At 29.0% G+C, this 25,146-nt stretch overlaps 2 protein-coding genes and 1 long non-coding RNA gene across 6 annotated transcripts; 1 reads left to right on the top strand and 2 right to left on the bottom strand.

Annotated features, from left to right (window-relative positions):
- Nucleotides 1–734: 734 nt before the first annotated feature.
- LOC130803942 (uncharacterized) lies at nt 735–14,526 on the top strand. Of its 4 annotated transcripts, XR_009039962.1 has the most exons (5): nt 735–965; nt 4,859–5,013; nt 11,638–11,741; nt 13,298–14,030; nt 14,196–14,526. It is a non-coding gene; the product is annotated as an uncharacterized LOC130803942 (long non-coding RNA). The 4 variants fall into 4 exon arrangements; XR_009039960.1 differs by lacking the exon at nt 13,298–14,030; XR_009039961.1 differs by lacking the exon at nt 14,196–14,526 and having other exon boundaries at nt 13,298–14,127.
- LOC130803940 (protein DETOXIFICATION 43) lies at nt 980–8,210 on the bottom strand. The gene is made up of 14 exons (XM_057668175.1): nt 6,301–8,210; nt 4,986–5,084; nt 4,435–4,556; nt 4,078–4,329; nt 3,770–3,969; nt 3,553–3,688; nt 3,370–3,466; nt 3,176–3,276; nt 2,915–3,078; nt 2,745–2,816; nt 2,554–2,670; nt 2,369–2,464; nt 2,138–2,259; nt 980–2,025 (listed from the first exon to the last, which is right to left on the bottom strand). Exons 2-14 carry the CDS (start codon nt 5,063–5,065, stop codon nt 1,971–1,973), a joined length of 1,614 nt encoding a protein of 537 aa, XP_057524158.1. The 5' UTR covers nt 5,066–5,084; nt 6,301–8,210; the 3' UTR covers nt 980–1,970.
- On the bottom strand, nt 11,259–19,583 carry LOC130803941 (uncharacterized). The gene is made up of 3 exons (XM_057668176.1): nt 18,866–19,583; nt 11,944–12,129; nt 11,259–11,868 (listed from the first exon to the last, which is right to left on the bottom strand). Exons 1-3 carry the CDS (start codon nt 19,457–19,459, stop codon nt 11,581–11,583), a joined length of 1,068 nt encoding a protein of 355 aa, XP_057524159.1. The 5' UTR covers nt 19,460–19,583; the 3' UTR covers nt 11,259–11,580.
- Nucleotides 19,584–25,146: the final 5,563 nt, after the last annotated feature.

Raw genomic sequence — 25,146 nt, forward strand, 5'->3', positions numbered from 1 at the left:
AATTGATTTATTCATTTTAAAGAAGTATTGAACATGAGATGAGGAATTATTCATTTTAAAGAAGTATTGAACATGAGATGAGGAATATGGATAGTTAACAATTAGACATTTCACATTTTTTTTTCACGCGCTATTTTTTGAAACTACTAGCAGTTTTTTTATTTTGTAATTCACAAATTTTTACTTGAGACCGTTTTTTGTAAAGACAGGTCTCAAAAAGTCGTCTTAGCGTTTTTTGTAAAGACAACTTTTAAAAAGTCCAGCTCAAATCTAATTTATGTTAATTTTTTTAAAAAATTACTGCTGAAATCAAAGCGCGCGTGTCAAGTAGAATGTGAAAAGTCACATAATATATTTTAGGTTATAACATTTATTTGGAATTATAACATAATATATTTAATGTTATACCAACATATATTTGGGGTTATAACTTTAAATATATTATGTTATAACTCTAAATAAATTATGTTTAACCTTCAAATATATTATATGTTATAACATCAAATAAATGTTGTTATAACTTCAAATATATTATATGACTTTTTACATTCCACTTGACACGTGCGCAGATTTGGGCTAAGCTTTTGAAAGCCGTCTTTACAAAAGACGATTTCAAAAGAGTACCTATTTATAATTTAATATATATTGGGCTAAACTCTTGACAGCGATACGGTCTTTAAAGAGAAGTGCCCAAAATTTATTTTGATTTGTAAAAATCACCAGCATTAGTAAAAATTAGGTTAATCAAACAAGGCCTAAACGAGTTTGGTAGTTTCGTTTGATAAAACATTTATTTAGGGTTAAAATGAAACTTGAAAATTACAATCTCTTCTTAAAAATTGGTGAAAATGTTGAAGAATATTGTATGATTCTGCATTTTTTTCCCATCTCTACTCAATAATTCCTTCTTTCTTTAACCCCATTCTTGTTGAACAAGATTGAAAGATACTTCATAATCTATATAGGTATCTTTTCCTCTCTGTCTTTTACTTGATTAAATATTGCTTCTGTTGCTAAAATTAGTTAATCGATTGGTCGTAGTATTTTACTTCTGTTTATTAATTTATGTTATTAGGCGTTTTCTATTTGGATTTTTTTGGGTTGATTTTGATTTGATTTTTCGATATCTGTCATCTAATAGTAGGTTTGTCTGGTCGTTGAATCTGCTGTGTTTATTCTGGGTAAAAGAAGAATTTTATTAGAATTTGGGTTGGTTTTGCTTTTTTTTTTTTCTTAGAATTTGTGTGCAAGTAAACAAGAAAAATAATGTACTTTGCTTGCCTATGCTTTGAGCATGGGTTGATCATTTAATGTTGATTTTTCAAGGATTGATCAAAGGAAAAAAAGGAACAAGTTTCTGCCAAACAGAGTCACCCCTTTTGCATATGTTAGCATTGATGATTACCTTTTATATTTTGAATTCATACTGATGCTCATGTTCCCAAACTGCAATTTATATGATTTTGTAAGCTTTTGGTGTTGGTAGAACGTAATGTCATGGTTTAATTATAAATTTTCCCTTGTTATGTTCCCAGTACTAATTTACTAAGTTGAACTATAGTGAGTACTTAATGAGCTTTTTAGAGAAGATTGCACCCACCCCTTTTGCTCTTCATTTTATTTCATTCCATTCCATCAAAGAAACCAATACATATTGTGATTTAACTAATATTCCAGTATTATTGTACAACTCTCACTTTCACAAGTGGGATCTCTTAAGCATGGACATGGTTAGGATTTAGAAGTGCCTGAGCTAGTGAGCTTTGGCGTCTCCTAAAATAGACTATATGCTGTTGAGATCTCCAATACAAAAGCTATTCAGAAAGAAAGAAAATTTGACGACATAAATGATGTGCGTGAGTGCCATGAACTCTGAATTTCTCGACCATAACTAAAAACGATGGCAGGCACTTTGCTCTTTGCTTCTTTCCAAGGGTAGGAACGGAAGTGAAGGGAAGATAGGAAAGTTATCAAGAAAGAAATCCGCTCCTAAGAAAGCGCCATGGTCCAGTTCCAGTTCCCATCCTATCATTAATCATCCAAACATTTAACATGATCAGCGAATTTTCACTTTTATCCTACATATTGCTTCAAAAATCAACTTGCAGACTCACTCTAGTTAGTAGTGAAGTATTACCTCCAAATCCCAGCAAATGTACGTAGAGCCATGTAGATACTCAAGGCAATCCAGATTCCTATAAATCCATAGCTTTTATACAGAAAAAATAGTGATGCTACACTCGCGATAGCCACCAGAACCTAATTAAGGAGTGAGGTCACAGTTTTAGTTCATGTTACTGAAACTTTGTATATCAGCAGTAATGTGTAAAAAAAGTAAATTAATTTATAAGAGAACCAGGAAACTTGCCATGGAATATGCAGAATAAGCAAAATCAGATGCTCCAAAGTTTACACCATCAAACACAAATGATAATGAGTTTATTGGCTGAGTGCCTGCTACAAACTAAGCACCAAACAAAGTATAGTGTCAGTTGCACAGCGTAGATAGTAATTAGCCTGAAGATGTTTGACATGCAGAATTATATTTATTACCGGCACAGCAATGCTAATGAGATGAAGAACAGCTGGATTGGGAGAAAATATTCCACCTCCAAACTGCAAACCCAGTCCAACTGCAACTGCTAGTCCCAACCCTAGGACAAAGCCCATCTGCAATCACATGATGTTAGCTCCAAACATTGGGCCTTTAATAATCTTTAGGAAATTAAGTTCCGGAGTCATACCTGCAATACTCTGGTAGCAGCAGCAGTTGCTTTCATGTAGTTGTTCTCCGCAAATGAACTTGCCAATATGGCCTAATTTTTAACACCAGCAGTCATGAAGCAGAAGCAAAATTACTACTTATCAATGCATACTTGACACACGAAGGAAATTTATTTCTTGTGGATTTTACCTGACCAGCTACTGCTAAACCATCTGCAAGAAGAGATGAAGCCAACCATACTTGCAAGCAGATTTGGAATGCAGCCATTGGAGTCGCACCTAGTCTTGCTGCTAGAGATGCTGCTAAGGTGACACAGAATGTCACTGCTATCACTCTTGTGAACAAATAAAAACCTGTTTTGCAAATTAGAAATGTCAGAAAAATACCTATACAATTAGGTAACATATGAGACAAGACACTAATAGTTGTAGTAATCGACTACATACGAACCATTTTTGAGAAATCGGCCAAATTGAAGTTGTTTTAGACTTGGAGGCAACAGATAAACTTCCCTCATCAACCTCCATAGGAGTATAAATGACATCAAGTACCTGAACCATTGCAACAATGTCTGTCTATAAACTTCGTATGAAGGAGATAGGCAGGATAAAATGAGGTGGATATAACGCTCAGAGGAAGCTTACTGTGAGAGAACATGAGCAATGGCAGCACCACTGACACCCAAACGACATGCAAAGATGAGAACTGCATCTAGAATAATATTTGAAAGATCTGCTGCAACTGCAAGGCAAATCTTAAAAGTGTAAAAGATGACAGAAAAAAGCCGGTCAAATTGATAGATCGGAAGGAGAAGAAAAGACTGTTACCAGTTGCATAAAGAGGAGTTTTAGTATCTTTAAAACCTCGAAAGACACCTTGCATTGCTAACGAAAGAAGCACCGCAGGAGCACCAAAGGACCTTAGAGTTAAGTACTTAAGAGCTGGTTTTAACATTGGGGAGTCCTACATAACAGTTTTACCAACATTAGAATCTAAAAAGAACTCAAAGCAATTTAAAAGAAGTGATTTATGACTCTTACTTACATGTTTAACACCCATGATTCCTAAAAGCATTTTAGCTCCAAAGACTAGGAATATGGTCTGACAAAGACCAAGGAACAATCCCAGAACAAGTGCAGTAGAAGCTGATGGAATATGCCGCTTGCCCCCTAGGCCTCCTCCTTTAACCTTATCTGGATTGCTCATTTCTAAGATCTTTGTTTTCTGGGATACTACCAGATTATCTGAAATAAAATGAATCATCAATAATTAATTATTTTTGTAAACTCCGCTGAGTAGACTGATGAGATGATTAATTCTTATCAAAAACGTTGTTTGGGAAGAGTACATACTGTGATCAGTGTTAATTGTCCTTGTAGCAGAACCCTCCTCTAGTTTTCCCAATGCATCATCTTCAACTTGAGTATTAGATGTCTCCTGATGTTGATTTACATCATTTTGGGATCCTGCAGCACCCATTTTCCCAACAGTCTCTTCCTCTGCAACGAAAGAAGTGGTAATGCTAACAAGAGGGTATATAGTAATCTTTGATGCTTGGTTGAAGATTGCTATGGAAACTCCAACTGCTGCAAGTTCTACTGCCCCTGTACATAATTAAAAACACCAATATATAAACAAGTGCATCAAAACTTGATAATGGAAGGTGGTCATAAATTTTATACAGTGAGATAAATGGTTTACGAACAGACCTATGTGGCCAATAAAAACAGTGTCAATAAGAGATGCAACAGGATCAGCAGCAAGAGCCAAAGCAGCTGGGATTGCAATCCTTAATATCTCCAACCCCAAGGAATCCATCTTAAACACGCTCCTGCATGCATGCGCAATACATCCAGGCTAGTTTTAGAGATTTTACTGGTGTTTAGGCCAAACTCCTAACTCCCAAGGGACAACTTAATTCTTCGCCCTCAATAATGAGTATAATATTAGAGCCACACTGCTTTTATGTAAGATGATTATAAATTGTTTTTTGTTATCATGTTTTAATATATCATCTTTAATTTATGCATCAAATTTCATTATAATTTTTCTATGTGTACTTTTATCAAATGTAGAATCGTATGTCAACATGCATGTGGTAACTTGTTTTTTCGTTTTTTGTTTATGAAATAGACTCGTGGCTTCTACTTATGGGGGTCAAGGCAACTGACTCTGTCGTCCCTTCTCAAATCCAGCCATGCATACATCTGGCCACTTTTGAAGAAATGTAGACGAGATACAAATATACAAAGTTGGGTACCTTGCATCTTTGAAGAAAATAGAAACAGGTATCTTCCATTTGCTTTCAGTGGGACGTAATGCACCATCATTTTCAGCCATGTTAAAGTATCGAAAAGATCTACACAGAATAAAAGGTGCTTAATACTTTAGTAATCAAGAACAAGGACAGAATAAAAACACAAAAAATTTCAAGACCACGTATAATATAACTTTTTTTTTCAAAGAATTTAAGGCTAAAAATTCTTTACCTATAGCTATAACAAGAAAAAAGTAGAAGCCCCTTTATTTAAAGCCCCGTTTACAATTGAGCACGTCTTGAATATACTAAGAAATACATCCAAGATGAATCCAAATAAAGTTCAAAAAGTTGTCTATTTGCATAAGCAATTATGATGTACATTTACTAAAAAGTGTACGGCTTTTATATATTGAGTTTATGTATATATAATAAGAAGTAGAAATAGAAGAAAAAAGTAGGAAGCTTAGAGTAAAAATGAGTACAAATAATTAAAAGAGCGGAGTAAGGAATGACAGAAGCAGGGTGATTGAGCAAGACGAGACAGCAACATAACATTTGTTGTAACACAGGCAATGACAATGAAGTAGTAGTCTATTTGTGTTATGTTGGAATTGCCAAATGCAAAGAAGGATTAAATGCGTTGTGCCAAATATGGGTGAGAACTAAACTTTACAAAAAGTAGCTACAAAGTTATTATTTGGGGGGGGAAGCCTAGGTAGCTAGCTAGCTCAAGCCTTCGACGTAACTTCTCAAGGTGCACTTCACAAAGCTTTTTTCTCTCTAATTTATTAATGTTTTGTTTGCTTCTAATTAAGTTCTAATGTATGTTGCAACATGACCTGATTATTGGAGTATATATGATGTGAAATGTGTCTTCCTCAAATAAACCTTCATCGGTTTGTATTAGGGAAATCCGGTTAATTGGCCCAGATAAACCTCCCCACAATTTATTACTTAGTGGAGTAGTCTTGTTAGGATCGGATATCAATGTGTACATTATACACTTTAATAATATGAAGTACTTTCCATTACATATATATTACTTCTCCCCTTTTCCTTTCTTAGCTAGCCAACCCTATGCCTAACGCCCGGGGAAGATGGGAGGATGTTGCATGAAACAAATATACCATCCAAATTTTAAAAATAAATAATACTCCTAATGTTAAGTGAATCAATTAAGGATTTTATAATACAAATATACCATATGACTCAAAAATTTTTAATATATTTGGCTTATCAAAGGGACAAAGGAAGTATGTGAAGTATGTGATTGTGAATTGAGAAGGATAGGAATAAAAGTGTGAACGAAGCTTACCTGATTGAGGAGGGAAGGCTGAAGATCAACGTTTGTATTGCTTAGTCTTAGATGCTAACTGCTAAGTGCTAACAAGTAAGTTGGTGCATTACTGAGCTGGGTTTTATAGCCGCATTTCTTCCTCTTTTTTTTCTTTCTAGCAACTATGAAATACTTATAAAACTCCTTATAAGTGGACAACGCATTCCCAAACATCACATCTTTTATTTAGGGATATAAAACGATAATTCGCACTAGTGTACTACTAATACTATCACTTTATAACAAAACTCTTATCAATTAAAATGCAAATTATTTATTAATGTGCACTACTTATGATTCGTACAATGCTTGTCTTGTTTGGACCTGATTGCTCTCTCTGTTCCATTAAGATTGTTACATTTCATAATTAATGTGCTTGTTTTATATGTCAACTATAGCAATATTAATTAATATGATTGATAAACTAAAACGGTTAAATCTTCCTATAAGGAGTTGTTCATCTCCTCACTCTAGGAATTAACATCCTATATGTGGATTATACAACCCTTTAAAACAAAATGTTGATGTATATTTATTGTGTGAATTAGAGATTAATATTGTTTTGTCCTCTTAAATTTGCAACATTATGATTTTTGATGTGAAATTTTTTGAGTTAGTGTTACAAAGTTAATAAAATAGAAGAGTATGAGGTTGAATAACTCCCTTGATTATTCGTAGTCATAAATAAGTTGATTCGACACTCGAGTGCTTTAAGACAAATGTTTACAACGAATTAATTTGTTTAGAAATTATTAAGTATTTAATCTAGTAGAATATAAAGTAGAAAGTAGACATCACATCGATGAAAGCATTGGTTTACTTGTTTTGGTGTCTAGTTGAAATTGTGTGTTTTGTAGTCCAATTAAATTAAATAAATAAATGCGGTTTGAGGTGAGCTTAGAACTTTAGAATGAAAGTGGGCTGTGTTGGATATCCAATACTCCTCTATTTTCTGGTGGGCCTATCAACATTATGACCTAATTTTACCTGATTGTTTTACTAAATTTTATTATGAGTTTTTCATGCACTAGCTAATATATATATATATATATATATATATATATATATATATATATATATATATGCAATAATTATAATGTTACGACGACATGAGAAGTATTAAGAAAGAAGAGATCAAAGGAAAGAAAAATAAGAATTTGGAGAACAAGAGGATGTTTATTTCGAAATCCAAATTGTAATTGAGGGAAGTTTTCAGTAAGAATTTGAATCTTCTATTGAGTGGATTAGTATTAGACAATTTTTGTTGTTACCTAACATCTAATTGGATACATGTTATTTAGAGGCAAATCTAGAATTTTTATTAGTTATATAGCCTGAAGATTCACCACCATTGTGTGTATGTGTGCTAAATTAATGAATTCGGCAATTAGTTTTTATTTTATATTTCTTTTGGTTTTTGTTAGTTATTACAAATAGTGACATATTTTCTCAAAAGATGTCACTATTTGTAGCAATTAATAAAAATCAGAGAAAGTATGTTAAACGACATAAAAATAAGATGTTTAATCAAATGATCAAGACACAGTGATGGTGTATAGTATTCTTATTTTGTTATGTAGCTAAGCGAGTGTTTTAAAGAGTGAAATATTGGAATTTGGGAGCAGCTGGCGCCTGGCTCGGAAAGACTGCAAATTAAGACAAAATGCTGTATGTACCATCATCTATATAATATGAGTAGTAAATAGTAATCATAAACTCAACTCAAGCTAGTATTCGGACAAGGAGTGTGAAGGAAAACTGAGCTAGCTAACAAGTACTACGTTACATGCAATTTTTGGAGTTAGGACAGTTTGCTTCTTTGTACTTGATACTTACCTCCGTTTTCATTTTTACATCATCTTTTAACCCATATTATTATCATCTACTCTGATCTAGTCAACCTATGTTCTTTTGCATCTAATATGTTGTTTTTTCCCTTTTTTTATTTTGTTAAACTACAGCTCATTGTATTTGCTATTGCTACTGCTACTGCTACTCCACTTTTTTTAAATTTATTTGTTGAATGTGCCATGTCTTTTTCTCCTAAATCATGTTTATCAATCTTTTCTCTGCTTCTTCTATAATCATTCCTCTCTGATCATCTTCCATATACTTAAGTAAGCCTAATTTTGTAGATTGGACCTTAAAACAAACTCTCCTTGATATATTTATTTTTTAAAATTAACTTATTTTTGCAAATGCTCCTATTCTTAATATCATTATATTTATGTCAACCAAAAACTGAAATTATTGGTTGAAGCCCCAAAAATTCTTATACTCTTGCCATTATAACATTTTTTTGTTATTATAAGAATATATATGATTGTGTATATTAACTTTTTAATCTCCTTTAAACAAAAACTACTTAATTATATATTAATTAGGTTAACTATATTAATTAACATATACCATATTGGAAAATTAAAAAAATGGAAATCTTTTTGAATTTTCATAATCAGTGATTGTAGACCGTTGTTGTTTTAGGAGCATTATTATTATAGACGTTTAGCATTAGTATATTAATTAGTTGTAATAATAATACTTAAATTAGCAAGTTGGAAGTGATGGGGTGATGGGTGTTTCATGCCTTTTCTAGTAGGTGAGGTGAGCACGTTAAGTGATAGTGCAGTAAAACACTTTTGGAAGCGAAGGGAAAGAATTAATTGAAAATACACTGAAAACGTTGATAAGTGCTCACCACTTTAATTTTGTAATGAGTAATGAGCTGAGCACCAACAAAAACTATGATTAGAGCTTAGAGCTTAGAGCTCAGAGGGAACCAACTTAGCCTATTTGAGGGAATAATATAGTTTACTTATTGTTAATATCTTTAGATAAGTGCACTTCATTCTCGATACGTCGTTGGAGCTAGGTGAATATATACATTATATTATATATGAGCACCACTGTTCACACTCCCCATTAAAGAATTGGAATCAATTAGAGACTTCCCACTACAGAATTAGAATCAATTAGAGATGCCCTGGACGAGCACAGTATGCTTTCGCATCCATACCAGTTTCAAATTTTTATATCCACCCCCTATTAATCATGCTTGATGGGTATAATTTTCATATTCATGCTGTAGTCCACGTGGGTATGCATTTAGTAATTTTCACCCACTATGATCAATTGGGCATACTCATCATGTACATATTCATTTTTTATCCGTCTCATATCCACTTTAAATTTGCGTTATATGCCCTATAAGACCTCATACTCATCCCAAACTGATTACCCTGCATGGTGGATAGGACTTTTCATACAGTATCTACTCACTACGCACCAAATTTATATCCATACCCGATCCAACAAAGACGGAGGCAGTGCGAAATTTTTATAATTTTACTTGCCAAACATCCTATATAAAAAGATTAATTTTCTCGAACAAAGTCATTTCAATAATAATATAATATATATATAGGTCCTCCTTCAAGATTTATTCCAACCTTAATTGATCATGCACAAGGAAGATTAGAGGTCATATAAAACAAAATACTCCTGAAAGATAATGACGAGTGGCGTCATTTGGGTTGAAAGAATTGGATTATGGAAAATGACCAAAATAACATGAGCATTAGACATAGATATATATAAATAGATAATATAAGCCGTAGTCCTTTAGTCTACTCTACGTACTAATACTATATTGATTAAATGATTAGTGCCTCATTACATTTTGGAGATTGGAGATTACAGCACAGCATCATCATATATATAAAATGTTATTAGGAGTATTTCATTCATACTAGTACTAGTATATAACAAAGATGAGTAACATCTTTTTTTTAAGTGGTGGATTTCCACTTTCCGCTATACCAAATGTCACATTTTATGTAATTCGCTGAATTTGAATAAGAATTAGTTTCTACCATCGAACATAAAATAATATGACATGACAGTACAAGAAAATAGATCTTCAAGGTGAAAACTGATTGAATGTTCTTCAAGGAGATTGAAGCTTAAATATCTCTATTCTCTCCGTTCCCAACATAACCAAACGTAAATTCATCTGGGAATTTTGCCAAAAACGCACATTGTAACACTCAACTACATCATTTCCCATCCCAACAACAAAAATTCATTGGAGAAACTGAGAGCCTGATAGCCGTTGGAAATTTTGATTATATATCGTATCTCTAATTAAGTAGACGATCATATATTTTGTCCTTATTAATTTGTAAGAATTTTTATTGTAAATTAGGGTGAATAAATAATGTATAAATGTATTTGTAGTGGGATTACTTAGTATGAAAATTGTTGGACTCGCTCTTTACGTGGGGTTTAAACTTTGATGTTGTCTTCCACCTTTCCCAATTAAAAAAAAAAAGGATTATGAGTTCTGAGTATTCAGTGGGTTGTTGTTGACACCTTATCACTAATTGTTTAAAATAGGGTAATGGCGTGTGTCCTCCACATGAAATTACCCACATATCCACACTCCACACTGACGTGGACTTTCATTTTGTGGACCAACCAATGCAATTACCAACTTTTGCTAACTTTATAGTAAAACCTTACACTTGTTGATTACTCCATCCGTCCCATAAATTTGCATCATTTTTCATTTTGGTCTGTCCCACTTAATTTGCATAATTTTTATATTTGGACAATGATCCTTCACTTTCTTTTTAATATAATACATACATTTTAATTATTCTCTCTTTTTATTTATTACTACTTTCTTAAAAATAAACTCATTCCTCTTATTTATTACTCGAGCCTCTACCTTGTACTTTTACTTGTTTTTGGTTGGGTGTATGCACATTCCCAATAATGATATCTGAATTACTCTCTTATTTTAAGTGAATAATAGGAGTAATACTGTTTTGGGCTTCTGGCCCAAAAGCTATCAACATTTATCGAGTGACTTAAATTATTTGGCCTAGCCCACCAAGAGCTAGTCTAGACTCTACACTTAATAGGGGCTAATTTAGAAAATTAAGTAATATTAATAATTTAAATATAATAAATTACAGTAACAAGAAAACAGATTGAATAAAAAGGTTATAAAAGCTAAAAATTGGTTACCTTGGGAGTGAATAAAAAAACAAATAATCATTGATTGAAAATATTCACTTAAATATGATAAAGTCACAAATCTGATAAAGATAAATAAAAAAATAAAATGAAGAGGGACTTCAATAGTTGATGATGTGCTTAGCCAGTTAGGCTAGGAATAGGGTGGATAGAAAAGACGAGGCTGAAGGCAAGGCCGGGTATGACGAATGAATAATGATGAGTACAAGTGTAGAAGTATTAAGTTAGAATGCATGTGGTATTGTAAGCCTGAGTTCGATGTTTTTTGTCATACAGATTTTGAACATACAACACGCAGTGAGCATGTTGATGGAAGTCGGATTGAATAAGGTTTGGTATAACTCGTATGTACGAAGACAATCTTAGAGTAATAAGTAAAGGTACTCCTCTTCCGGAATTCAGCATTTCTTCCATATTTCTTCCTGCTCCGTACATTGCTTTCTTTTTTGTTCCTGCATTTACCTCCATTTCTCTCCATTGTCCACTCTTCACTTCTATTTCTGGCCCCTGCATTACTTTTTTCATTAATAAAATAATATCATCACTATAATCAAAAATAAATAATAAAAATGATGCACTTACTTGTGATTGGACTAATGAAACACGACCGAAGTAGATATCTACTACTGGAGACAGGACATTGAGCTCAAACACTTTAGATTTGTTATCAATAACAATCGCCATTGATACATTGCAACTTAACAAGTTTGTGGCTACTCCTGTTAAATCCAATCCCTCTGCTACATCAAATTGCCTCACCCCTGTCACCTGCATGTACATTATATGTTATAATGTGCATTTTTATATTGAAAGAATCAGACTGAAAGAGAGCAAGGGGAATTTTGGAATAATATCGACGGATTCTTTTGTTTTTAAAAACCAATTTTAGAGGAGAGGGATTTTGAATGATTGGATTTGATGGTATTCTACTATTCTTACTTGTTTGTTGGGAAACGACGGTCTAGTTCATTTTTAGGGCCCTAGATTCAAATCATATAAAGGATCCTAAGTACTTAAAACGTAATAAATAATAGAGTATAATACTCATTTGGTTTTTTACTTTTGATATTTTAAGTACTTTATAAAATATATAAACAACTCATTACTCAGCAAAAACTGTATATTAAATCTAAATTTACTTCAAATTAAAATCAATTTTTTACAAAAAACTTTTACATCCTAAAGAATTTATGTGTGGGTGATAATTGACAAATATGGTTGAGAAGTCTCCCTTATTTGGTTAGAAGGGAAAGGGAGAGGAGGGAAGAGAAATTGTTAGGTCGTGACAATTCATCACATGATTACCTCATGGACCTACTCGTATGAATACACCTATAGAGCAGGCGTCGGCCTACAATCCCACGGGTAATGATTGAAGAAAAAAGTTAGTACAAACTAAAAGCGAGTTGAAAAAGGCCAACTAGAGTAACTTTAGGCTTAATAAAAACAATTAATAAAAAAAAAACTTTTTCCCATACATAAAATATTATCAATGGGCCAGCCCAAACAATAAAAAAAATAAATTTACTGATTTTGAATTGTCTCTTTGTTTCCCGTGCCATTTAAGTCGGTTTTATCATTAAATCAAAATGACTCTTTGAATTTCTCATTGAATTTTCTTACTCTCTCATGAGATTTCCTCTCATTTTGCTCTCATTTTTGTTTATTTTCTTCTACCTTCTCCAATCTTTATGAAATTTTAGCTTCTTCCATGTTCAAATCCTCTTTTTCATCAATCTTCATCAACAAAGTTGCTCAGTTTCGTCAAAGTATTTAAGTATTTATTGGAATTATGAAGTTTATTTATTTTTTTAGGTTATCAAATTCTGGGGTAATTTTTGTGTTTTTGACATAACTTTTTGAATTGTTCTTATTGATTTAAACGAAAATTAAGGTAGTTTTCTTGCATTTAATTTGTAAACTTTTTTGATTCCAGGTATGAATGATGAGCAAAATTTAACTTCTGGCATGTAGAACTTGAGAAATCACATTACTATCATTTGAGAAGTTTTTGATGATGTACATGGTGGATTTAAATTTAACCCAATTTTTTCAATTTTTGATTTTTAGTTGAATTTGATGGTGTAATTCTCTGGGTCATGAAAAATTTAAATTTAACTTAACTTACAATCTTTCGGTGTGTATTTATGTTTTTGATATGATGTAAGTTGGCATTAGTTATGATGTAAATTGGCACTAAATCTAATTTAAATCGGTATTTAAGTTTAATATAAGTTGGCATTGATAATGTAAGTTGGCATTTTAACCTGATGTGAGTTGGGATTGTGTTTGTTGTATGTTGACATTATATATGTTATAAGTTGGCATTATAATTGATATAAGTTGGCATTAATCTGATATAAGTGAGTATTAAGTCTAATGTAAGTGGATTTTAAGTCTAAAATAAATTAGCATTGAGTCTGATGTAACTTGGTATTAAGTTGATGTAAGATGGCATTTTAATCTGATGTAAGTTGACATTATATATGTTATATGTTATATGTTGACATTATAATTGTTATAAGTTGTCATTAGTCTAATGTAAGTTGACATTACTTCTGATATAAGTGGGCATTAAGTCTGGTATAAGTGAATTTTAAGTCTAATATAAATTGGCATTGAGTTGATGTAGTTGGCATTAAGTTGATGTAAGCTGGCGTTAGTCTAATGTAAGTTGGATTCAATCTATTGTAAGTTTGGTTTTTCTTAATCTATATTTATATTATATTTAAGTTTGGTTTTAAATCTATTGTAATATTACATATATGATTATTCTTGTTAATATTTGTTTATGTCATTTAATGCTATTTTTTATGATTGTTTTGTATACACAGGGTTGACAAAGTCATCCATACTAATTGCAAACCACATCTCTTGTGTAATGATAAAGAAGAGATCAAACTTACATGTGCACAGATTGTTGCTGTGAATCAAATAGGCTTCAGTGGTTATTAATGGTTTGAGGAAAATCAAAGCGAAAAAATACATCTCAAAGAAGTAGTGTGTAGGGGATTGAATAAAAAAACAATTTAATAGTATGTATTAAGAAAATTTATGATTATTAAATTATGTAAAATCGTTTATTGTTATTATTTGTATATGTTATGACAAATATTGTGTATTTTAAATCCTTTTACATTTTAAGGATTTGTGTTTTAATGCTTATTTATATCATCCTTAATGCTTACTTATAATATACTTAATGCCTAATTAATCAGACTTAGTGCCAACATACATTAGACTTAATGTTGACTTACAATACACTTATTGCCTACTTATAGCATATTTAATGCCTACTTACATCGGACTTAATACCAACTTATAGTACACTTAATACTTACTTATATCATCTTAATCTATATTTATATGATATTTACGTTTCATACTTAATAGCTACTAATATCTTATCTAATACCAACTTACAACATACTTATTGCATACTTAATGCCTATTTACATCAGATTTAATGTCAATTTACATTAGACTTAATATCAATTTACATCGTACTTAATGTCAATTTACATCACACTTAATGTCAGCTTTCATCACGCTTAATACCTATTTATATCAGACTTAATGCCAACTTACAGTACACTTAAGACATACACTTAATACATGCCAACTTACATCAGACTTATCGCCTACTAACATTAAACTTAATGCCAACTTACATCATATTTAATGCCAACTTACAACACACTTATTACCTACTTACATCAGACTTAATATCAATTTATTTCATATTTAATGTCACTTAATATCAATTTATTTCATATTTAATGTCACTTTACATCAGACTTAATGCCAATTTACATCATACTTATTATCTACTTCAAATGTAATGCCAACTTACATCATACTTAATGCTAACTTTCAACACACTTAATAACCACTTACATAAGACTTAATAGCAACTTACAGTACACTTAATACATATTGTATTTTCATCATCATGTTCAACGTCATTGTGTTCTTTCTCCTCAAAACATAAACTAGGTGTTTTATTTCAATTAATTTCTATAGAAAATAATTTTAAAAGACCAAACAATAATTTGAGGTTTAATTTCAAAAAAAAAAAATCAAGAACTAAATATTAGCCTTTCTTCTTCCTCCTCAAAACATCAACTGGGCGTTTTATTTCAATTAATTATTATGGAAAACAATTTTAAAAAGACAAAATAATAATTGAGGGTTTAATTTCAAAAAAACCAAGAACCAAATATTAGCCTTTCTTCTTCCTCCACAAAACATCAACTGGGTGTTTTATTTCAATTAATTTTTGTAGAAAATAATTTTAATAGACAAAATAATAATTGGAGGTTTAATTTCAAAAAAAATCAAGAACCAATTATTAGTCTTTCTTCTTCCTTCTCAAAGCATCCATGTTGTTTCTTTATGGAAATGATTGTGAATAAATTCAAAATGGAAGCATGAATGGATATTTGAAGCTGCATTTTTAATTTTAATTGATAATAGAATAAAGTGTTTGTTCAATAATTACCTTGCATCTATTTTCAAGAATTAGTTTCCAAGAGAAGTGTTAATGATGGTCACTGAAATATAAAAAAAAAATATTTTGAAAAAGTAACCCTGACTGTAGTTGTTGGCTACTGTTATTATTATAATTCTTTTTTTTTTTTATATAATTTACCGTATTATAAGTTTGAAGTTGACAGTTCGCTTTAAAAGGATTGCAAGCCCTTAGTCCTCTCCAAAAAGAAATTACATATTCTTGGTGAGAGATTGTCTCTAGTAGGATCGCCTCATTATATTTAAAAAAACGAAAAATGTAGTGTAATTATATGTTTACTCGGTAGTGTTTTAAGATACCACAAGTAGGCATTTAAGATATTTTAAGGGTTCACAACATGTCAAATATGTGTTTTTAGCATGTTGAAGTTGTAAAGTATGTGTTTTTATTCACCTGATTTTTGTAAATCAAAGGCACCTACTTGGTATACCTCAAAACAACCTGTTATACCTCAAATACATACTTTACATATTCAAATCCATACTTAATACTAATATACCTCACATACCTACTTACAACTTTAAATACTTGTTTAGTATATCCTAAATACCTACTTGGTATATCTCAAATTTTTACTGACATATATCAAACCCAAACCTACTGGATACACCCTAGTTACCTAATTGATATTTGGTATACCTTAAATCTTCACCGTTACAATGTTTAAAAGATAATCAGTAAATATTTTTTTAATTAATTAATTTTTGTAGGTTGGGACAGGCCATTACAGTTATTGAAAAGAATTATGTATCGAGTTAATGTAACAATGATTAATCATACATCAGTACTACTAGTGTCTAGTGTCTACTGTCTACTGTCTACTGACTAGTATCAGTTTGTAGGTTCACCTATCTCCCAAATTGTAAGGTATAACCATGTGGCCTGTGGTCGGGCTTCGTCTCACTCTTTGGCTATTTGTCTTTTGGGCACTAAATATATTATTTTATATCCACTTGAAAATCATCTTTTGAATTTAGTTATTACTTCTGTTTCTTAAGTTTGCATTATATCAATAAGAACATTCTTCTTTGTATTTATTTACTTCTAAAATGATTCCTTATATCCTCATATAATGACGAATACATTTTATTTAAGAGAAATAAACTAGGAATTATGATAAATTAAAAACAATTGTGGCTATTCAATTAATATAGTACTCCGTTAATAAAGTTTTAACAGAGAATGTTAATGAAAATTAAGAAAAATTTAAATTTTTAAATATAAATATATTTTTTTATGTAATAATAATTTGATGAAGAAAAAGTTAAGAGCATAAACATTAAGGGAAAAAGTATAAAAATATAACAAATAAAAAAATATTTTTATAAAGTTAGTATGTTCCATGTGATGATTATAAACAATATAAAAAAATTAAAATAAAATTAGTAAAAAATATATAAGAAACATAAGCATCACTAAAAATATGAGATATGTGTACCCCTTGAGTTGTCTAAAAATAAAACTCCTTGATTCCCTTCTAACACGAGTGCTTTCATTTGCCTTTTAAATTATATACTTCTTGATAGTACCAAATGTGGAAAATGAATTAAATAGTTTCAATATAATAAAAATAAGGGAAATTTGCAAAAAAACACATTTTAAAACCCCTTTTTTTGTAAAGAAACACATTTTATAATTTTTTTTTATAAAAAAACACCTTTTAAGAGACTTTTTTTTAAAAAAAACACCTTAAATCAGTTTCCGGTGACTTTTGTCAACTTTCCGGCATTGACTATGCCAGTCAACGCCGGAAAGTTGACAAAAGTCACCGGCATCTGATTTAAGGTGTTTTTTTAAAAAAAAATCTCTTAAAAGTTGTTTTTTTACAAAAAAAATTATAAAAGGTGTTTCTTTACAAAAAAAAAAAAAATTTTAAAAAAATTATTATTATTTTTATTTTGTTTTTATTATTATTATTATTATTATTATTATTGTTAATTTTTTTTTTAAATTTTTTTTAAATTTTTTTTTATATATTAATAAAAATAAAAATTTTTTTAAACAATAATATTAATAATAAAAATAAAAATAAAAATAAAAATAAATACAAAAATTTTAAAAATAGTTAAAAAAAAAACTAAAAAAAAAAAATAATAATAAAAAAAGTAAAAAGTATAAAAAAATATAAAATAACAATAATAATAATTAAAAATAATAATAATAATAATAAAATTAAAAATAAATATAAAATTTAAAAAATATTTTTTTTAAAAATAAAAAAGAATAATAATATTTATTATTATTATTATTATTATTATTATTATTCTTTTTTTTTAAAAAAAAAATTTTTAATTTTATTTTTATTTTTAATTTTATTATTATTATTATTTTTTTTTAATTATTATTATTGTTATTTTATTTTTTTTATTATTATTAATTTTTTTTAACTTTTTTTAAAATTTTTGTTTTTATTTTTATTTTTATTTTTATTATTAATATTATTTTTTGAAAAAAAATTTTATTTTTATTATTATATAAAAAAAAAATTTTTTTTTAAAAAAAATTAATAATAATAATAAGGGAAATTTGCAAAGAAACACCTTTTAAAACCCCTTTTTTGTAAAGAAACACCTTTTATAATTTTTTTTGTAAAAAAACACATTTTAAGAGACTTTTTTTTAAAAAAACAACTTAAATCAGTTTCCGGTGACTTTTGTCAACTTTCCGGCGTTGACTGGCATAGTCAACGCCGGAAAGTTGACAAAAGTCACCGGAAACTAATTTAAGGTGTTTTTTTTAAAAAAAGTTTCTTAAAAGGTGTTTTTTTACAAAAAAAAATTATAAAAGGTGTTTCTTTACAAAAAAAAAAGGGTTTTAAAAGGTATTTTTTTGCAAATTTCCTTAAAAATAATTATATAATCTCGTTTATTCATTCACAATAATGGATGAAGTAGTAAGTATAATAAAGTAGTGGTAGTATGCGGTATAGCTAGTAATCATTAATAAATGAAAAAGAATAAGAAAAAAGAGTACCTTAATAGAAAGATGGGGAGGAGGCGGCATGGTGATAAGATAGAAAACAAGCAAAGCAAAGATGAGACTGAGTAGAAACCTCCATAACAATTGTAAAGCAATCCAAAGGGAGGACGGATAAGTGTTGAATGACAAATATTGCCAACAATCATAATCATAATCTTCTTCTTCTTCTTCTTCATAATCATTATTATACTTAGTATTATTACCAAGCACTACTACATTTTTAAGATTAGTTTTGGAAGATGAAAGATTATCAGAAACAGGTATAAGAGCGCCTTGGATGATCTTATGATTGTGATTGGGAAGGGGAATACAAGTTGTTGTAGTGGAAGCTCTAGATGAAGAGCAGCGAGACAGATTGGTGTGTTGGTGTTGGTTGTGGAGAAGTGACTTTGTGGGCGGAATTATATTATTATTATTATTATTATTATTATCAGACTCCGAATGAGAAATGCTGCGAGTGTGAGCATGAGAGACTGAAGATGGGCTTTGAACATAATAGTTGCTGTAATTATTATTCCCATATTCCAGGCCTAGGATTCTCTCTTCTTCTTCTTCTTCTTCCATCTTTCTCATAATCTGTACTTCCATTTCTTTCTTTTGATTCTCCCTACTTCTCTTGAGACAATAAAAACTCTGATCTTATATAGCAGTATGTGCTGTGCAGTGTGCAGTAAAATGTGGTATCCCGTGATATTTATAATTGTAAAATGTAAATGCTACTTGGAGTATTTCTAGTAGTAGTAATTAGTATTTAGTAGAATAGTAGTAATGCTTATCATACAATACTAATGGGCTCCATGCATAGACCCTCATCTCTCATCCCTGCCAACTTTAATCATTCAGCCCACACTCACCACATTTCACAGGGAGCGTCAACTCTCGCCTACGAAATTCTCACCCTTTTCAGTTTTAGTATTTTATTTCTTAACTTCACAACATTTTTTATGTTAGCAAGTATTCACTCTTGTTGAATTTGAGTGCACCATTTATGACTATGTATTAGTGTGAGTATAGAGATGGAATTCTATAAACGTGCACCATTTTTAGTTGATATGATGAATGATAGTTAATGAGAAGATTAAAGGGTAAAAATTCTTGTACAAAATATCCAAGTTATGAAGCATTGTCTTGACTGAGCATTGGATTCGGTTTTTTTTTTTACTCTTGACGTTCCTTGAGTTGTTTATTGTGCATTAATCCTTAGCCTTAATTATGTAATACTCATTAATATACAAACCTCTATAAATAAAGGTCTCATATGCTATTGTAACACATTCACAAAAATACACCCTAGGCAAAACACTAGCCTAATCTATTCTCTATTGTAATTCTCCATATTTGAGAGTTCTTTGAACTCTCATGATAATATAAGAGATACTACACACCGGAAGACGTAGCCTAAATTGGGTGAACCTCGTTAAATCTTTGTGTCGTTTTATTGCATTATTATCTCCTACAAACATTGGTTTTATTGATAGTGTAATTTGTTTGTCACAAGACTTCATACATTTGATCTTGGTGATATTAGAGATTAAAACACGTTGTTTGATCTCTAATATAGCATCGTTTTCACCACTATTTTTTTTATTTTATCCTCACATACTAATCCTTCGCACCCAGCTATGTGGTTTCTATCAATTTCCTATTACGTATTTCAATTATTAGTATTATAATCTAGACAAATATAGGTCATAATTCAAAGCATATTAAATTAATATTTTTATGATTAATTAAAAGTTTAAATTATTATAACAAAATAAAAAAAAATAACATTATTTGAACAATTTTTCTATTTTATTCCCTACAAATTTACTTTTTCTTACTTTTAGCAATTATAATGAACGAAGAAAGTATAAATGAAGTATCAAAGGCGTGAAGTTGCCTCGTATTCGGGCAATTGATGAGTTATGAGCCCCTGGTCTTGGCAAATCCCGCCCTAATCCCCAGATCCTAATAGACACTAGTCTATGAAGTATGAATACTATTTTTTCTCTTTCTCTAATATTTTTTAAAGATATATTTAAAAAATAAAATATATTCATATGAGATTTAATAAATTTATCATAATTTATACTTTTTTATTATGTATTTTATATAATTTTTTATTATGCATAATTAGAGATATTAAAATTTGAAATTTACTAAGAAAAAAGTGCAAAGAGTGGAGGAGAAGAAAAAAAAGAATAAAGGGAGTATTTCTTATTTAACAAATTTAAACTAACTGCTATTTTATTATTTTTGGCAAAAATAACAACTATTATATTATTATTTATTTTACTTATTTTTTCATTATTTATAACTCATTAACTTTACATCTATTTTTGTATAGATTATAATGGTCATTTTAACACAAAAATAATAATTTTTGAACGCTTGTGCAAATCTTATGTAACGAATAAAATACTTCGTCTATTTTATATGTTTTTCTCAAATAAAATTTATGAATTTTAGTGTCAAACTTTGACAACAATTTCTCATTGATCTATAAGAAAAAACATATTAATTTGAAATCTTGTTAGATTCGTTTCAATATATACTTTCAAATATATCAACTTTTTAGAATTTTTAAAAACTCACAATAAAATTTATTTGATTTTAAAGTATATGTTGAGATCTGAAAAAAAAATAAATGGAAAACATAGAAGACTGAGGGACTATATACTACTAAGCTAATATTAATTACTCATAATTAGTACTTCTACTTTACTCGGAAGACTTGTTTTTTGGTGTCAAAGCATGATGGCAAAGTAAATCACACTTTGTCTCTTAATTTCGACTTATTATGCGTAGCAATCATTTTTCTTCCAGTTTATTACTCCTAATTCGGTAAAAGACTATTTGCTTTTAATTTTTGCGTGATTCCAAATGAACGGCTATAATCTGCCTATGAATAAAGTCAATAAAGCCATCAGATTATAATACTTGCTCCGTTTCATAATGTATGCTACTAAGTGTCACATGTTGTGTGAAAAAATGTCATTATCAGTAGCAAATATTATAAAACGGGAAAAGTACTTAGTAATACTTTTTCTGTTCCATAATACTTGCTACTGAGTGTGACGTATTGTGTGGAAATCACTATCAGTAGCAAATATTATGAAATGGAGAAATTATAAGCTAGTACTTATAGTTATAGGTAACGTAAAGCGTGAAAAGTAATTATATTGATTTAAATTTTCAACCATATTATGAACATAATAACAATTTTATTTGTATAAAAGATCCTTATATGCGAACCGTGAGAATCAAAAGATGTGTTACATTTTTACAGAAAACGTGCTACTTTTGTATAAAAACTGTGTTACTTGTGTTTTTAAAAAAATCTGGTACTTTTAACCAAAAAACAGTAACTGTCAGAAAAAAATACAAATCCAAAGTAACACGTTTTTCTGAAAAAAAGTATATATATATATATATATATGTATATATAAATATATATGTATATATATATATATATATATATATATATATATATATATATATATATATATATATATATATATATATATATATATATATATATATATATATATATATATATATATATATATATATATATATATATATATAGGATCAAATAAGAAGGATTTAAAATGAGAAGGGTGAGAAGAAATTTTTTTTTATTTTATTTGGTTACTATATATACATAAAAAGATACAATGCAATTAAAAATATTTTAAAAATTATTTCATAGTTACCTTTTTGTGTAACATAGTTACTTTTATAATTATGAGTTTTTGGCTCAATCGTGACCATAAATTTTTTTTTATTTTAGTGAAATCAAGAATGTAGAGTCATTTTTACCCTTTTCATTTTCAACCTCTTTTCAATAAATCTCATATATATATATATATATATATATATATATATATTTATTTATTTATTTATTCATTCAGAAACAGGGAACTATTGCGTGTAGGCATATTAAATTCCCTTATAAATAGGATATTGGTCTTATAATGATGATTGTGATTTGTGAATTGGCATGCAGTGCAAGCTAGATAAAGGTAAAAGGTCTGTGCCTTATGCCCGTAATTATTGACCGGGCATTTGAATAATTAAGCGATACATGAAATTTTACTTTTATCATTATTTTTGCCAATTATTAATCCAATTAAATTAAATCAATTCCAACTATTGAGAGAATGGGAGGACCTCCTTTTTCATGATACCTATATTACTATCCCCATTCCACGTGAAATGTCTCATTTATATTTTCATGCTATTTAATATATTTATTTAATATTTAATATCTCTTATTATACATTACAAAATATTATAAAAAGTGAATATTAATATTCTTTGCATAGAAATAAATCAAACAAAATCTCACTTGATTATGTTTTAATATATAGATTATAAATAAAATATAAATTAAAAATAACAAGTGAATAGTGTCAAAAAGTAAATGAGACATTTTGAGTGTAATGGAAGGAGTATAATGGTATGTATATATGAGTAATTATATTATACATATAATATGAGTATTTGTTGGCTGCAGTCAATTAATGAAATACAATTACTTTTTGTTGTTTGTTATTTAAATTAAAACTTATTTTAGTTTTGTGGTACAACTAACATGAAATGAATATATCTGTCAAATATAAGACCAAAAAACAGCTTTGTTATCTTGTACAAGTATATATATATATATATATATATATATATATATATATATATATATATATATATATATATATATATATATATATATATATATATATATATATATATATATATATATATATATATATATATATATATATATATATGTATGTATATATATATATGTATGTATATATATATATGTATATATATATATATGTATGTATATATATGTATGTATATATATATATGTATATATATGTATATATATATATATATATATATATGTATATATATATATATGTATATATATATATATGTATATATATATATATGTATATATATATATATATGTATATATATATATATATGTATATATATATATATATGTATATATATATATATATATATATATATATATATATATATATATATATATATATATATATATATATATATATATATATAATATATATATACATATATATATATATACATATATATATATATATATACATATATATATATATATACATATATATATATATATACATATATATATATATATATATATATATATATATATATATATATTTCACACAAAAACAATACACTATATTTAGTAAACAAGTTAATAATTTAGAGATGGTAAAATGGTAGGGTGGGTGATATATGTTCTTCTGTATCATATTTCTATTATTACAGTTAACATTTTTATACACGCATTTGCTCATTTGGTTACGTATTTAAACTTATTTCCAACCACTATGATTGATAAGTGCAATTATTTGCACTTATTTGTGTTATTTCCACGTTCCTTATATGATGTTTTAGTGGGTTTTAGGTAGTGTTGTTAGGGGTATTTGATATTTTTATTTCATGTGCTAAATAATATATTTTATGTAATTTTTAAGGCAAAATCGGAGTTTTATTAGGTCCCTGGAGGTGATAAGAGAGTGAAGGCCTGGAGAAATGACTCAAGCCTAAAAAAAAATGAAGAGATCGAACCAAACAAGCTCCAAGGGGAAGAAAGGAGTCGTAGCTACGCCATGCCAAAAAGCCACGACTCGTCGCTCAGCATTACAGTCCAGAACAAAAGTAACGAGTCGTTCCAGAAAATACCATGAATCGTCGCACATCTACTGATCTCAGCATAATAGTCCAGAGCCAAAACCACGAGTCGTCTCATATATGCCGCGACTCATCGCATACTTTCTGATCTGATCACTGCATTCCAGAGGCTAAGCGACGACTCGTCGCCAACTCACTGAAGTGTCATATCCCAGGCAGTAGCAAAGCGACGATTCATCGCCCTTGATGTCACGAGTCGTTGCCATCACGTTAGGTGCCCTTTTTGTGCGTTTTGACGGTTACTTTTTGGAGCCACTATAAATAGTGGTATTTATTTTTTATCAAGAGGCCAGTTTTTCCATTTTTAATTTTCAGCATTTTTCTTTTTGTTCTTCTTCTTTGAGAGCTTTTTGTTGTTAAACTCCATTGTTACGTTAAATTTCCTTGCAATTTACATTTACGTTCTTCTCAATTAGTAAGTTTTCTTTGTTTATTGCTTTATTATTTATCTTTGTGCATTGAAATCGTTCATCATTTTCATGTTTAGTGTTTCAATTAAGTCATCGTTCATCATGAATTGTATTTTCATTACCATGTTT

The sequence above is a fragment of the Amaranthus tricolor genome, chromosome 17 (assembly GCF_026212465.1).
Source record: "Amaranthus tricolor cultivar Red isolate AtriRed21 chromosome 17, ASM2621246v1, whole genome shotgun sequence".
Taxonomy (NCBI): Eukaryota; Viridiplantae; Streptophyta; class Magnoliopsida; order Caryophyllales; family Amaranthaceae; genus Amaranthus; species Amaranthus tricolor.

Excerpts from the sequence above, each read along its gene's own strand:
- LOC130803941 (XM_057668176.1), bottom strand. The coding sequence starts at position 19,459 with ATGGAAGTACAGATTATGAGAAAGATGGAAGAAGAAGAAGAAGAAGAG. Across the intron at positions 12,130-18,865 it reads CTCCCCATCTTTCTATTAAG|GTGACAGGGGTGAGGCAATT; the intron begins GTACTCTTTTTT and ends ATGTACATGCAG. Across the intron at positions 11,869-11,943 it reads TTTCATTAGTCCAATCACAA|GGGCCAGAAATAGAAGTGAA; the intron begins GTAAGTGCATCA and ends AAAGTAATGCAG.
- LOC130803940 (XM_057668175.1), bottom strand. The coding sequence starts at position 5,065 with ATGGCTGAAAATGATGGTGCATTACGTCCCACTGAAAGCAAATGGAAG. Across the intron at positions 2,671-2,744 it reads CTGCTACCAGAGTATTGCAG|ATGGGCTTTGTCCTAGGGTT; the intron begins GTATGACTCCGG and ends ATGTGATTGCAG. Across the intron at positions 2,260-2,368 it reads CTTATTCTGCATATTCCATG|GTTCTGGTGGCTATCGCGAG; the intron begins GCAAGTTTCCTG and ends CTCCTTAATTAG.